Source organism: Alosa alosa, chromosome 13 (genome assembly GCF_017589495.1).
Source record: "Alosa alosa isolate M-15738 ecotype Scorff River chromosome 13, AALO_Geno_1.1, whole genome shotgun sequence".
Lineage (NCBI taxonomy): Eukaryota > Metazoa > Chordata > Actinopteri > Clupeiformes > Clupeidae > Alosa > Alosa alosa.
Window position 1 is genome coordinate 33,231,546 of NC_063201.1, and position 16,941 is coordinate 33,248,486.

At 39.6% G+C, this 16,941-nt stretch overlaps 2 protein-coding genes across 2 annotated transcripts in view; one reads left to right on the forward strand and one right to left on the reverse strand.

Moving 5' to 3' along the window:
- Positions 1-5,331, forward strand: part of st14 (ST14 transmembrane serine protease matriptase) — a 114,152-nt gene extending 108,821 nt beyond the window's left edge. Inside the window, exon 19 of the mRNA XM_048260097.1 lies at positions 4,572-5,331. Coding sequence (XP_048116054.1) covers positions 4,572-4,733 — 162 coding nt within the window. The 3' untranslated portion in view covers positions 4,734-5,331. The remainder of the gene's footprint in view (positions 1-4,571) is intronic.
- Positions 5,332-12,445: 7,114 nt separating this feature from the next.
- Positions 12,446-16,941, reverse strand: part of kirrel3l (kirre like nephrin family adhesion molecule 3, like) — a 43,494-nt gene continuing 38,998 nt past the window's right edge. The window contains exon 15 of the mRNA XM_048260099.1: positions 12,446-13,269. Within this exon, the coding sequence (XP_048116056.1) occupies positions 12,793-13,269 (477 nt within the window). The 3' untranslated portion in view covers positions 12,446-12,792. The remainder of the gene's footprint in view (positions 13,270-16,941) is intronic.

The window sequence follows — 16,941 nt, forward strand, 5'->3', positions numbered from 1 at the left end:
CAGTGCGTCTTCAGCTGTGCTCCATCCTCTCCCCTAATCACTTTTAACCGTCATTACCAATTTGCAAATGATGGTGAATAACTACTCATCATGAGATGTACAGTATTTCGTAATATCTTTATTCTAATTATGTTTCCCATTGTAATCGTGCAATGTGTAATGCTTTGCATGGACGTGCTGGTGTGTGTTCATGAATGATAGAAGGATGGTGCGTGCACCTGCCAATATGACTGTTGACCAGTGTTGGTCAAGTTACTTGGAAAAAGTAATTAGTTACTGATTACTGATTACTTATCCAAGAAAGTAATCTAGTTACTTTACTGATTACTTATTTTCAAAAGTAATTAGTTACTTTACTAATTACTTTACTTAGTTACTTTACAAAAACACACTAGCTATACACAACCTGAATACGCTTTTTTAAAACTTGGTTTTATTAGTTTCAATCTTAACTTTTTGGTGTGTATACTCCTTCATTCGAATAGATGTAAATAAAATACAGCAAAAAAAATTATTAAAACCAAAGTCTCTATTAACATTTACATCTTATAACAGTTGCAGTGCAGAGAGGAGTAATGCATTTACCAAAACAGAAAATGCTGTTGCATGCCACATTTAGGCTGTTCTAATGTCAAGAAGAGTAGGCTATGTGTTTGAACTGTGTGTGTGCAGTGCCGCTGCTGGCTATTTTGGTGCCCAAAGCAGAACTGTTAGTTTAAATTATTTCTTAAGAAATACTACTAATTTGATGCAGTTTAAATGGTGCGCTGTCACTTTAAGAGCATCTACACAACTCTCATAATGATCAGCTCCATTCAAATATAAGCCTATGGATAGTCCACAAACTCCACATTTGGCACTATATTAGCAATAGTCATGATATTAAGTTGGTATAAACAGCTAGCTAGACATTTTCTGTTTGCAATTAAAAGTGATAGCCTATATGAGCCTGGTAGCACCTATCTGAGTGGAATGTGTTTCAATCGGCATAGGCTACTGTGCTTCATGTAAATGCTTAGTTTAAGGCAGTGGTTCTCAAACTTTTTCTTTCATTCCCCACTTTGATCAAGGGGGCCTTTTCGAGCCCCACATGTCCCTCATCGCTCTAAGAAAGTGGTAGGTCAAGCTTAAAATTGTCAAATGTATTGAAATAATGACAAGTTCTAAATATATCCTCTTCAGCAGAGCTAAAATCAGCTGGTGCTGCAGATATAATAATAAATAAATACATAATGTGCCATTGTGTGTGTGTGTTTTCCAGCAACATATTAGGAAGCATAGGCCAATATTTTACAGCATTGTACAATATATTCAATGAAATACCAACATGCTGCATTAAATGGATCCATAATCCAGTCATACTGAGCACTGCTGGTTGGGAAATATTTTTGAAATAAACTTTGCAGGGATGTGATGTAGGCCTACTGTTTAATACATGGGATCACAAGAGTGGCTCCCGAAGCAGACGTTTCAGCGATTTCACTCAGATTCTCAAAGGCATACTGTTGCGATCGAGGCGCCTGTCCCATACCTCAAGTTTTTTTGGGGAATGCAGTAATCTTATCTGCTAGGTGAGGTAGGTGCTTGTCTTTGCCTTGTAACTGGAGATACTCATTGAGCTTTCCAAATATATTGCTAAGATAGGCCAGCTTCAAGAAATGTTCATTTGTGAACGTGCTTGCAGATTCAAACATGCGCTCACGCTGCCTTGACACGAGTGCTTCCCTATGAATAACACAGTGTGTCCATTGCGCATCGGGTGCTACCTGGGCCTAGGCTACAGATACAAAAATAAATGAAAAAAACTCCTGTTTTTCGCGCCCTACCTGGCATGTCTCCGCGACCCAGTAGAGAAACGCTGGTTTAAGGGAAACGAATTATTGAAGACTTCAACACTCACCAGCCCCATTACAAAAAGGCAAAGACCACATTATATTTTTGCCCATTTTCCAAATCACAGTGAATGCAGCCAGAATATTATAATGCCCTGGCTCCTGTTATAACGGGCCAGTAAGCTACAGGGAACCTGCGACGTCCTCTATTTTCACCTGTTGCTGCAGCCGTCATGTCGGGATCTGGGGGTGTCTCAATGAGTTTCACATTCCTGTGCCGGCTTGCTAGGTGCTTGCTCAGATTTGAGGTGGAATTTTTCGCTAGACAACATTTTTCTTCCCACAAAGAGTGTATAGCGTTAATGTTTTTTTCTTAATGTCTGAACTGCAATGAATTAAATGCTCCATGTTCGAGCTCTCTCCTGCACTCCATGTCTTGCACACGTGTGTCTGTTGTTTACATCTATATTGCACATCTATAGCCTACGTCATTGTCACGAGTTAGTGTCACAAAATCCATATGGCAAAATCCCAAATTCTTTTACTGTCTATGGCAAAATCACGGTTTAGTAAGCAGTAACGCAGGCTGCTTGCAGGAAAGTAAAAGTAATCTAATTACTGTTTTTGCAATTGTAATCCCTTACTTTACTCGTTACTTGAAAAAAGTAATTGGATTACAGTAAGGCGTTACTGCCCATCACTGCTGTTGACATGCGCTCTTAAAATAGCATATGAACAACTCGCCATTGACTTCTGACCAGGTTTAGGTGGTGTATGATAGTGATTTTTAGACAACGTGACTGACTGAGATAATTGTTTTTGGCAAAACTTCTCCGGCCTTCTCAACCGATGCCCTGGGCCCTCTCGCCTCTTACATCAGGCCTTCTGTCAGAAATATGGGCGTGAATTTTGACAGTGCCTTCAAGTTCCCCCTATTAAGTCAGGTTCTGCTCAAGGTTTCTTCCTGGAATATGGGAGTTTTTTCTTGCCACAGTTGCCATATGGCGTGCTTGTGGGGGGTAAGAGGGTTAAGGCTGCCAGTCTTATGACGTCATTTTTTATATTTTTGATATGTTGCTGAGTAGATCATAAACAGCAAAGAAAAGTGATTGATAATGACTGACTGACTATTATTGTGTTACATGCTTCAAATGTAAAGCACTTTGAGCTGCATTCTGTGTATGAAAGGTGCTATACAAATAAAGCTTTATTATTATTATTATTATTATTATTATTATTATTAAGTTCGAGCAGCAGGTCAGTGCAGTAGTTAGGAAAAGCTTTTTCCACCTGAGAACCCTAGCTAAGACCAAAGCCTACCTGCACCAGAGTGATCTAGAGAGAGTCATCCATGCCTTCATAACATCTCAACTAGACTACTGCAATGCTCTATACACTGGCATTGATCAAACACAGCTCCGCCGCCTGCAGTTGGTTCAGAACTCAGCTGCCCGACTCCTCACCTGTACAAAAAAGCGCGAACATATCACGCCAGTCCTCGCATCGCTCCACTGGTTCCCCATCCACTACCACATTGACTTTAAACTTCTACTGAGTGTTTACAAATCCCTCCATGGTCTGGCCCCCACATGCCTGTCTGATCTTCTCCACCACCACATCCCCACCAGAGCACTACGGTCAGCTGACCAACTGCTGTTGGAAGTGGCCAGGTCCAGGCAAAAAAAACAAGGGGGACAGAGCCTTTGCAGTGGCAGCCCCCAGACTCTAGAACTGCCCTCCACATCCGTGCAGCCCAGTCTCTGAATATTTTTAAGTCCCATTTAAAGGAGAATTCCGGTGTGATATTGACCTAAAGTGTATTGAAACATGATACCGAGTTTTCTTTTTTCTTTTTGCCTTAAATCATTCCTTTGTTTATTGCGCTTAAACACTTTATTGTGAAGCACTTTGGAGCGGCTCAGCTGTCTGTTTTTTTCCCTCTTGGCATGCATGCTGGATGTGACATGGGGGTGTGGCTGCATCGTCGATTCTACATTTGATTTTGAAGTTTGAGATTGTGATGTCATTTCGATTGATTTTCAACTTAAAAACGATATCGTGACACCCCTACACATGACACAAAATGAAACTCCTCAAATGTGAAGGAGAGAGATGATACTTGCAGGTGTGTGTGTGCATGCGTGTGTGCATGCACAATGTCCTGGCATATGCAGGGCATTTTGATGAAATAAACAACTTTTGCCGGTTTTGCTTTCTGTGTATAATGAAGCTTCATTTAATATAGAGTAATTGGTAGCTTAGCTAACTCCAGTCCTGGTAAGGACTACATGAAGTTTGACTCATGTCCTTGCCAGTAAACTTAAAAACTTAAACAGCTAAAGAAGCCAGGCATTTACAGAGCTACTCTTTAGGGGCATGAACATGGGGGCTCATGAACATGCCCCCAGAGTGTAGCGCTGGCTGAAAAAATGACATATTTCATAAACTCTGATTAAGTAATTGATGTGCACTGAGCTATGTGTCCAACTGCAAAACGACATACTTTGGAGAGACAAATGCATGCATCTACACTATGTGACCGTAGATTATTGAACACCCTCAACCTTAAAATCACCATAAATTTAGAAAAAAAGACTTTCTATATGTCTTCTGTAGTCTTCAAATAAAAAAATGTACTTGAGTGGTAACTTAGTTGAACTGGATACTTTACCTACCTCTGTACAAAGCAGTGATTGAATTTTTCTATAATATGTTTAACTCTTTTCCCCCTCATTACAGGGAGACTCGGGTGGCCCCTTGGTGTGTCTTTCAGAGGCTGGAAAGTGGTTCCAATCAGGCATTGTGAGTTGGGGTGAAGGTTGTGCCCGTCGCAATAAGCCTGGTGTATATACTCGTGTAACTAAACTGCGGGACTGGATCCATGAAAAAACAGGTATCTAGTGCAGAGGTGTTTGGGTTGGAGGTCATATATGGGTCATTCCATATAGATTTGGAAAAAAGAGCAAAAATACACTCAGGTTACTACTGTATATACTTGTTTTTGTAAGTTTGGGCAGGCTTGGAATAATACTTTTTAAGACATTAATGTCTAAACATGGCTTTGGAGGTAAGGTATTTTTTATAGTAAAAATGATGAAAAATCAAGGCTGCAAAAATGGGAATTGGGAATTGAATGGGACATTGGGAATTGAAAATTTAAATATTTAAGATAGAATATTTAAGAATGAAGACAGGTCTTAGCTTTGGAACTTAAAACATTATGTAGACAAACTCTGAACAAAATCTCAGACGATGCAGCAACTATTTTCTTGATTCTGATTTAACATAGAGGGCTCTATCTTGGCGATCTAAAACGTATGGTCACTGGTGAAAAGCTTAAATACATTTAGGGGTGTGTCCAGTCCACATTCAGGGTGGTTTTGTTATCAAACGACGGTTGCTTGGCACAAAAAGGCGGTTCTTACGTTTCTTAATCAGTCATGGGTGTGTTTTGGGTGTAACATCCTTTAAACCAATGAGAATGACATCTGTTATTCCCTTTAACAGCAAGCAGTGCAACTTTAAACAGCGCATCAGTATTTTAATAGTCAGCGGCACATTTGAAGGAATCTGCTTGCACGCGAGACCGAGTATAGCCTACACACATCTACACTCGTCTATTATTGGCAAAGTGAAATTAACTTCGTCGTCTCATAGTCAACGACAAAACAGTTATAAACAGTTAATTACTTTCACTATTGACTGACAAGGGGTTACCATCGAAATCATAGTCTGAAAAAAGCAACATTTACCCCAATAATGTTAGAATGACTGAATAAAAATCCTAAGGCTATTTATCCTGCAAAAATGTTGTTTGGGACTGCTTGCTAAGGGCTGCTTACATCTCATGACAGCTTCACATCTTCACAGCTGTGCTTTAGATGCGCCTTTCGCTATAGACCAGGTTTTTCTTGGTCAGTGGCGTAATGATTTTTTTAAAGGGTGTAAGATAGCAATTTTTGGGTCATGTGCCAGACCACACCTTCTGCCACACCCCTGGGCGCAAGGCTTAATAAAAGTGAAGCGCATGGTGAAAAATTTGAGTGTAAGATAGGAATAAGCTTTGCGTCATGATAAGAATAAACTTTGTGCTTTGTTTTTGACCGCCAAAATAGAGTCCAGAATGATCCATATTTGGCTTTCATTAAAAAGTGTTCAACTCTGGTGATGGAATGTTTGTAAAAGACAATGGTACTATCACATTGACATTCAGCTTCGGTAGTATGATGTAATGTTGCAACCACTGTCCTCAAATTGCGGATTTCTTAACTCAACCCAACATTTCTGTTACTTGCTAGTTACCTTGTGTTACCAGTAGACTATTTCTTCTGTACAAAATTGTATGATAGCTTATGTCGTGTGTCTGCTGTAAAGTATGGTCATGCAGGTTATCATTCCCTTTGGAAGTACAAAGTTTATTGTGAACAACTGATATCTTAAAGGTTAATTCCGGTATTTAGCCCTTTGAGTCCCTTTTCTGGTTTGTTTTGGATGAACTAGAGTGGTAGACACCGAAATTTTGAGAATGGGTCCTGTCTCGACTTTCTGACTTGTTTTGAATCGCTTTTGACTGTTTCAGAGTGGCTGGCTTTAGGCATGCACAAACAACCCTTAACGTTTGTTTCAAAACTGTGCAACTCACTGAGTGGTTAGTGAATAGCAAATTAAATGGCTTGAAATCATACATTGTGCCGATATATTTGTTTTTACTAATCAACGAACACCACTAACCACTTGGTGAGTTACACAGTTTTGAAAACCAACGTTAAGGGTTGTTTTAAGAACATGATTGTGCATGCCCATAGCTAGCCACTCTGAAAGAGTCAAAGGCGATTCAAAACAAGTCAGAAAGTCGAGACAGGACCCATCGTCAAAATTCTGGTGTTCACCACTCTAGTTCATCCAACACAAATAAGAAAAGGGACTCAAAGTGCTACCGGAATTATCCTTTAAGTTCATATCAACAGTGTGACACAGAATTCAATTTATCTAACTGAATCATGTAAGGTAAAACAAAGTTCAACCAGGAATGGAAATGCTGACAAAGGGTCTGTATACAACCTTGCCACCCCTTCTTTGTTAAATGAATCCCACCAACCTTAGCAAGAACAATGAAGTTATTAATCTGATATTAGTGTTACCATTTTTTTTGTTATGTTTCCAAATGTAAATTTTTCTCACATACCAATACAACTTTAGTGTCTTTGTTTGTCTTTGCTTTGAACTGTGCAGTACCTTATTATTCATGCATACCATGAACATGTCGAATAACATATTGATAACACTCAGTACGTTTACTTGAATTATTGTGTTTGTCCAACCAAAACCGGACTTGCATGCATGTAAACATGTTAGTCCGATTGAAGTTCTTTCAGCCAAACTTAAAAACCCAGATATAATGTGATAGACGGTTGAATAACTCATGCATGTATACGATCAATTGGACTCAATTTGGCCTGTGCACTCTGAGCATGCCTTCCTCTGGCTAACACTACAGTTGGCACTGTCTTCAGTCTTTTTAGTTCAGTTAGCAACCTAACTACCTACATACTCATAAGTTGAACCTTCTTTCATGAATTTACATCCCCCAGAGTGTCCATATATGAATTTACATCCCCCAGAATGCCCATACAAAAATGTTAACTAATTTATGCTAACAAAGCTAATTTGGAATGTTTTGGGTTTTGTGAAAAGGAAGGGACAAATCGTATAGCAGAACAAGTCACTTTACTTTGGTCAATAAAGTGATTCCCCTTGATGTACAGTATACTCAGAGACGGACAGCAGTTCAGTCAAATCACCTAGCCGAGCTATAACTGTAGCTTGGCTTAATTGTGCATGTAAACGTACTGACTGTTTCTCAGTGTAATGAATGTCTCTAAATATTGCAGCTCGGCTTATTTAGATCATGTCATTGTTTGAAGCAGTGATATTGCAGTATATTGATCTAGTTCAGGGGTGGGCAAACTGCGGCCCCAAGCACTTTCATCCGGCCCGCCGAGCATTTCATTTAGTTATCAGGCTGCTCGCTATTTTTTTCCTGCGATAGAGACGACGTTGGTTAGCTCTACTGCAAACTGCTTTTCACTCTCCTTAGATAACGTTTACAATGTCAATGTCAAAACATCATGTTAAATAGAGATAACATCATGTTAAACTAAGTTAACTCTTAGTTATCTCCTTTGTAGCAGATCTAACGTGAACATTATGCAATCCATTTAATTGGGAACGCGTCTGCACTCACGCAGGTTCCAGCTGGCTTGTGATTGTTGATAATTGATATCTCCTTCTTATAAGAAAGTTTTAAAAGGAAATCATGAAGGCAACAGTAGTTCCCACTACTGACCATTTAAAAACTGTGAGAGGGCCCAGCCGTATAGGTAGGCTACAGCACTAGCCATAGCGGAGCAGGCAGAAGATCATTGAGAAATAAACGTGAATTAAAGCGACTGTCTTAAAGCGACAGTGCACAATTTATACATTTGTTAAACAGCATAAAATTAGCAGTATTTTTAAGCAATTAATATTTTAAAACAAATACTTTTCATACTAAATTATAGGCTATAAAAAATTTATTTTTTTTATGCGTGTGGCGTGGGGTGGGGGGGTGCAGCCCGCCGGCCAATTTTCGAAACCCAATGTAGCCCTTGAGCCAAAAAGTTTGCCCACCCCTGATCTAGTTACAAGTAGCATTGCAAAATTTGATATATGTATAAAATTATGCTGGTTGTGTGCCTGCTTATCAAACCTGCATAACAGTATCATGTTGAATAATTCATAATAAAAAACTGCATTTCATGTAACCTAAATTAAAACCATTATTGGAAGAAGTTGCTGGAGTTTTGATTGTTTTACATGAGACCTAAATAATTTCTTTAAACTGAAAGAAAAATGCTGTTTATTCATGTGCTACTGAGAGCCACATTATAGTACATTCGGCAAAAAAATGTGGTGTGCACTGACAACAAACACAAACCGACACCAAGACATGCAGTGAAAACATCAACTTTTTGGAATTATGGTTGGTAAACTGTTGGTAGACAATCCATGGCACGGAGTGATGTGTTAATCAATGATTGGCTAATGACAACAGTGGAAAAAAACACAATCAGCAGACATTTGTGGTCCTATATCGACTTTAATCTACCTGTAGCATTGATTAACAGTTCACGCCTGATTGTTTTAACAATCACATACTCTTTAAAACGGCATTATTGTATTAAGTTATAGCAATTAATCAACAACAACCAAGCACAATCAAAACCTTGAAATGCATAGATTACTGGACTTGTGACATGATTAAATATACATGTGAGCCTAATAAATACTAATCTAAGCAAGATACATTAGGTATTAAGATATCAGTTGTAGAATGTAATGGAAAGGAAAGTGAAAAGGGAAGTAAAGGAAGAGGGTACAGGAAAAAAAGATGTTCTGCTGGTGGATAGCGGAGAATTAGGAATGCTCTTAACTACAAGGGACATAAAAGCCCTGGTGCTTACACATCACAATGAATGGTTACTACAGTTATGTGGTTAGTGTGGAATGTTCCGCAGTGTCTTAATAAATTTGCATGGATTTGTAATTAGCATGTTTTTGAGTACCACTTAATAATAAGGTGTTTTAACAAACCATTTACAAGGTATTATTAAAGGGTTAGTTAACTATTTAATATTCATTCGTAGGTCATACAACTAGTTTGTAAGTCACGTACAGGATTGGGTCAGATTACTTGTAATCCATTACTGACTACAAATTACATGGCAATTTTTGTAATCAGTAACATAATCAGTTGGATTACCAAAAACATGTAACGTAATCTGATTAGTTTAGGATTACTTTTAGATTACTTCAATAAATATGTTGCTTAAGTAAAATACACCACCACTGAATTGATGATAGGATTCTCATTCTATTTTTCTCTTTATTATTTCATTACATCTAAGAAATCTCTTTGCTCTGAGTAAAGCATTCCTGTGTGAATTAACTGATCTTTTCCTCCAAAAATCTTAATGTAGCCCCCTTGTTTTAGTGTTACTTTGAGGTCACCAGGTCCCATTGTCTGAAAAACACCCCACACTAATACATTTCTATAGCTATTCTCCACTTTGGCAGTGGTGTTTTGGTGGTTGAAATTTTCACCCCATCCCAAAATGTATCACTTAGTCATCATGGATGTGATCATGGATCACTATTCTTCAAACATGCACAACTCAGCAGGGCACACCTGGACAATGAATTTAGCTTTCGCTGGATTTTTTTGACCCAGGGACATGGCCTGAGATTGAATGACACCATGTCCATTTCAATTGTGGGGGTGAGAAAATTATTCCTTTGGGATGTTTTTCAACCAGGGGGACCTGGTGACTTTCTCAAAGTAAACGCTAAAACACTAAAACACTAAAACAAGAGGCTGCATTAAGATTAGAAGGAAAAGATCAGGCAGTGTGCCGAGAGACCTGCCCCAATAGTAAATAAGTTAGTAAGTATAGATACTCTTTTGATCCCGTGAGGGAAATTTGGTCTCCCAATCTGTAAATTAGTGAAGCACACAGAGCACACAGTGAGGTGAAGCACACACCAACCCGGAGCAGTGAGATGTCTGCTACAGCGGCGCTTGGGGATCAGTGAGGGGTTAGGTGCCTTACTCAAGGGCACTTCAGCCGTGGATGTGGGCATGGGAGAGCAGTGCTCAACCACTTCCCCTGCCCACATTTTTTCTACTGGTCGGGGATCGAACCGGCAAGCCCAAAGCTTGTCAAATTAAAAGATACAGTAGCTAGGCTATCATAAAAAAGTTGCATTGTTTGCATGATAAAATGTAATCAGGTAATCCCCAACAATGTAATTGTAATCTGACATTTTTGTAATTGTAATCTGGGCTGATTATAGTTACTTGATTTTTGTAATCTGATTACGTAATCCAGATTACATGTAATCCATTACTACCCAACCCTGGTCAGCGATGTATGCACTGTGTACGGCATAACTTACACAGTGCATACAATGCGTTTTGAGTGTCTTATAAACTATTTGTAGGTACTTTAAGCGATGCTGGGCAACGTCACTTCTGTTGACTTTCAAAAAAAGCAGAAAGCTAGCTCGCTACTTCCTCCCCCTCCCTCCCATGCTGCTCCCGTGCAATTGTAACTCTCCTAAACGTGCATCTCGTCTGTGATTTGCTGGAACAGTTTGTTATGTTTTCATGGGCTAGGGCCGTTCTTAGAGCCTGGGCTGTCCACAGAGATCGCGTTGTTTTACAGTGATTCAGGACAGTTAGGTGCTGTTTGCAGTAAGTGACATAAAATGCCTAAAAAACGTGTGCCATCGCTTAGAGCACCATTAATTATTGTTATCTGATGGCTGATACTGAATATATAATTAACCATTTAGTAACACCTCATATTGTAAAGGGTAACACATTTTTGTAAAATTTCACATAGCTGTGCAAATTCTTTTTTTTATTTCATTACAGTGCCATTTCTTGCAGTGCTCTCCACATTTATTGGCACCTCTGGTTAAGTTGACAAAACACAGGTATAAAATCATCAAAAAATCAAAATCATCTTTTGCTGAATTAATTTTATTCTGAGAAAAAAGAATACCTCTATAACACCCAATTCAAATAAAATGAAAGTGTGTTGACCTTCGTAAGTCAGGCAATGACTACAAAAAAAGTAGGTACTCAGTTAAAAATGCCCATATTTACAGTTAAAACAATAATTGAAAAGTTCCGATCAAATGTGACAAATCTGCTTGAACAAAGACCCATGTTTATCTTGCCCCTATGTACAGTGACAGGAATGGTAAGAGAGGCAAAGAATTCCATAAGGGTCATTGTTGGAGAGTTACAGAAAAAAGATCTTTGAGTCACCAAGTCTCCAAATAATCTTCAAAAGTGACATCTGTACTAATAGATTATGTACGGTATGCCAGGTAAAAGCATTTCCTGTCATTTAATTACAAATATACATTGCTGGAGTCACTGCATGCAACAGGAACATTTTCTGTAATCACGTTCTATTGTCAGATGAAATGAAAATTGTGATATTTGGCAACAAACACTCAAGGTTGGTGTACAATGACTATACTGAAAAGAACAACTGTGCCTAATGTTAAATATGGCAGAGGGTCTGTGATATTGTGGGTCTATGTCACGAATAGCCCTGGGAACTTCAGTTGGGTGCATGGTATCATGAACTCCAAGAAAAATCTTCAAAACAAATCTCTCAGTCTCTCCAAGATATGGTCATGATTTGGATCATCCCACAGGTCAATGAACCACACATGTCCAGATCAACACAAAAATGGTTTACTGAACTCAAAATCAAGTTTCTGCCATGGCCATCTCAGTCCCCTGATCTGAAAAATAGTGGGATGAGTCAAAGAGGAGAATGCATGAGTGTGGACCTAGGACCTCTGGATGATGATTTTGTAAAGAGAAATGGTAGCTTTGTCTCTGCTGCCACCTACTGTACACAACATTGCTGGACCTTGATGATGGCACCTTGCTGTTTATTGATATTTTTCAAGTATTAATTTGAATTTAGAAACATCATCATCTTTAATTTAGATATAAACTATACATAACACATTCAAACTCAAGCCAATAGTTTATCAATAGTTATTTATTTATGCATTGGAGAACAAAGCATTGATAGTTCATAACATGTACAACAGACTTGGGCCACTTTCATCCAATTTGTGCCAAAAAGAACATTCTTTCTAGAACTATATTAAGCGCTTCAAGTTCTCTTACTTTCTTATTCTTCTCTTACTTCTCTTACTCTGATACCTGTTGTCAATTTTCATTTATTTCAAAGTTTTGTTTACAGTATGTACATATTTTCATATTCCCCTGGTATCCTAGTAATCCATTTGAATTAAGGATGATATATTCTTCAGTCAACTGCAACTTCTTCAGCACAATCATATTTTGAGGGAGACACTAATACAAATTTCACACATGTGTTTGCATGCGTTGGTGCTGTTGTGAGGGTCTACTGTAGTCAGACTGCTGTGAAGAAATATGCGAGGAAGCATATGATAAGTGTGAAGAGCTAGAAACTTTACTGGCTTGGTCAGATTGTTCATAGACATCTATTTTTTCATAGGAAATGTTGGGCTTCATGTAGCTAGTGAAAGCTCGCCCATTTGTAGCAGGATGGAAAGTTGAACCATTGCACAGGGGATCAGTGATAAAGACATTAGACTCTGCATTATTCTGTGTCTTCTGCACAGACACCTGCCGATAGGGTCTCTGTGTGCCTTGATGAGAGTAGTCATAGATGTCTTGCTGGCCATACATCAGACTAGTTGGTTGTGAGGGCATTGAAGGGTACACAGATTGCAGGGTGGAGGAATACTCCGAGAAGTTGCTGCTGTGAATTTTGATGTCATCATGATCCCGGACATTGTAATAACCATTTGTGGGGTCCTGTTTTTTGAGAGAAGCAAAAGTAGACAATAATGATAAGGTGAAAGCAAATCATCAGCAGTGGGGGTGGACCATCAGGGCCTGCTTAGACCTTCTCTGCAGGCCATACTATTTTTAAACTATAAAACAACATATTCTTTAAATACTTTAGTTTAGCATTTATTCTTTGTGTCTGCCTCTGTTTTCCTGATCACTTCCTACCCCCATTGTGTATCCACTACCAGGGGCGTTACTGTGTCTTCAACATGGGGTTGTAAATACGGTCAAGTAACCTCCATCATTCTCAAATGGAAAAGTTTGGAACAACCAACAGTCTTCCCAGATCTGGCCGCTCAGCCAAACTGAGTAATCTGGGACGAAGGACCTTGGCCAGACAGGTAACCAAGGACCCAGTGGTCACTATGAATGAGATCCAGGCACAGGTGGACTTCAATCAACTTGATAGACCATTGATAGAAATAGGATGCACCAGAGCTCAATTGCAAGCCTCATATCAAAGGGTCTGAATACTTTATAAATGGAATATTTCAGTCTTTTATTTTTTATACACGAGTATTGTGTGTAGATTGATGAGGAACAAAATTAATTGAATCCATTTTAAGATGAGTCTGAAACATAACAAAATGTGGAAAACTTGCAAGGGTCTGAAAACTTTCCTAGACAAGGTGGTTGCTATGCTAATTAAAGCGGTTAGTATGCTGGTTGGTAGGGTAATCATGTTGGTTGCTAAGGATGTTGCTAGGTAGTAGTTGAATTACACATGTAGGTTGATGGATGTTCATATTAGTTTAGAGAGATAGTCTAATATGGATGTTGATAGACAGACAGTTTAAGGGATGGATGACTGGTTTGAAGTAAGAAAGTTGTATGGAAAGACCTTGTATCAATATTTCTAGGGTAATTAAGATGGTTGCTAGGGTGATGGTAGGGTATATATGGTGGTTGCTATGCTAAATGAAGTGGTTGTTATGGCAGTTGCTAGGTTGTTGCTATGGTAAATGAGATGGTTGCTAGGGTAATCATAGTGGTTACTATGCATGCTATACATGTGAAAATTTTACTGACTCAAAAACAGTCTTTGGTAGCATAAGTGACATGTCGCTCTGTCTGCCACTCGTTGTCTAGCTACGTGGCATTCTGAAACATCCTTAAATTCAGAACCATTAGCCTATCGCTCGTTTTAATTTGGGACCTTGCAGTCTTAGACTTAGATTTAGACTTGTAAATATCTTACATACATATCTTACATACATATCTTACATATCTTGTAAAAATGTAATGTCCCCGAGAGCCAATTTGTTTTACAGTGCAGGCATGTTGACACATAATCCACAACACAAACATTGAACCAGACATCTACAGCACTATTTATCTAGCACTTATTATACAGCTCTTCACAATGCTAGTACATTACATTACATTACATTACATTTAGCAGACACTTCTTGACCAAAGTGACTTACATATGTCAGCTTTATTACAAGGAATCACATTGTCCCCGGAGCAACTTGGGGTTAAGTGCCTTGCTCAAGGGCACAACGGTGGAAGCCGTGAATTGAACCGACAACTTTCAGTCTACTGCATGCTAGCCCAGCTCCTTTAACCACTACACTACCACACTACTACACTACCACCGCACCGTAGTAGAACGCTCCATTGACTTGAATGGGATTTCCCAACGTTCTACGGTAAAATATTTTCATGTAATTACCGCTGCAAACATATAATTACCGCTGTCAATGGCAACAGGTTTTGTGCTGCTGATTTAAGTTTTTCATATCACTCCGCAAGTAGTCCGGTCACTTCTTGCATTGGAACTTCATTCAAAAGTGAAAGCAGATGGTTGATCAGCTGTGTTCTAAAGAATGTTTGATTCAAGTTCAGCGTGTGTTGCGAACTATTTGTTTCTCAGCAAAAGCCACGACGAAACGGTAACAAATAAGTGTAAAGAGACATATTGTGGAGTTTATTTTTTAGTTTTGGCAAGTAGCCATATAATAAGCGGGATAATGTATAGCACACCGGTCATTATTGGGAAAATAAGTCCCTTCAGGGCAAAGCAAGACCCCTCCGCTGGCGCGTCGGGTTCTGGTTTGCCCTGTCGGGACTTATTTTCCCAATAATGGCCGGCGTTCTATACCTTATCCCTTACATAACATACATACATCAATAGATAGAATACAGTACAAAAGAGTATATTGCACTTCCCTAAAAGGCCTAATGTCATAAATAAATAAAACTAAAACTACTGCACAGTACTTCACATATATTCCTCCTGTCATACCCCTCCCCACATCTTATTTAATTGGGTTATTGCCATTGGAGTTTTTTGCTTGGCTGGTTCTGACATTAGGATATCTATATCTACGACCAGAAGGGAGCGGCATGAACTCCACTGAAAGTGGATGGGTTGTATCCATGCAAACTTTGTCTGCTTTCTGTGCCAATCTGATCAGATATAGTTGGTACAGGTCTACCTGTTGCTTACTAATGATTTTTCCACAGGTTTTAACAATCTTCCCCAATTTGTTACTATGTGTGATTTTTGAATGTCCATACCAGCATACAATACAATAGGAGAGAAATGATAGCTTCAGCGAAAGTTCTACTAGGAAGACTCGTAGTGTAACTTACTCCTCCCATGCTTACACGGAGCCAATCTTAGCTTTGCCTACTTTCGGGAAAGCCCTGCAATCTGATCATTCACTCATTCAATCAGTGCTAGCCTATAGGAATTCAGTGGGCTCTTTAAATACGTACCACCTAACACTGCTTCTGCTTCTCAGTATGCTGACTTTGACGTCCTAGCTCAGGCTTCCGCGTGGACCTGGGCTCGCTGCATTTTTACATTCGCCCCTTCTGCCCTCAGTGGCGTTACTTGTTACAATCCTACCGCGCTCGTTTGCTGCGCTGTTCAGACCTGTGCGTCCTTCAGTCAGGGTCACTGCATGTTGCTTCATCGCTAATCTCTGCATATCGGAGCCAGTCACGCTCACGCCGTTGCAGCCTTCAATTCACGATAACCTACTGCCGGGTCGCCGTCCTCGCGCAACTCTGTTGCAGGCCCATGTCATTTTCGGCAACAATTTCTCAAGCTTCAGCGTCTGGTTGGTAAGGTTATTGTGCTCTCTCTTCCCAAGCTCCTCGAGCTGGGCTACACTCTACCCACAGTCATGCAACCTGCTTGCCAACGATATTCGGCGGGCAGCAAACAAACTGACTTGTCTGACAAGGTTTAACTTTCACTTAAGCCTCCTTACATAATTCCTGCTGATTTTATAATCCCTGCGATTTGTGCTGTAAATTCCTGGCCTGCACCACGCTGCCGTTGAACCCAACCCTGTATTAAGACCTGTTTAATTGATGTTCTACACTCACTGTGGTTATCTCGATGTCTACCTTGGTTGAGCGTCGTCAAACCAGTTGTCTTTGTGTAGCCTCTTAATTTGCCTCGCTGCTCGTTGGGCTGCATAGGCTTTAGGCTAGGCTACTCGTCTGCTGGACCTTCGGTTCAGGTATCACTCCTTGTGCGGGAAGCCAGTTCATCGTTGCATTCATTTAATCATCTGGGATTGCGTCCCATACCTTCTGGTAGGAAGTCTACACGGCCTTCCTCGGGTGATTCTCTGCATGCACTTGCCGTTGCTCAAACTACTCTCAGCTACCGCTGAT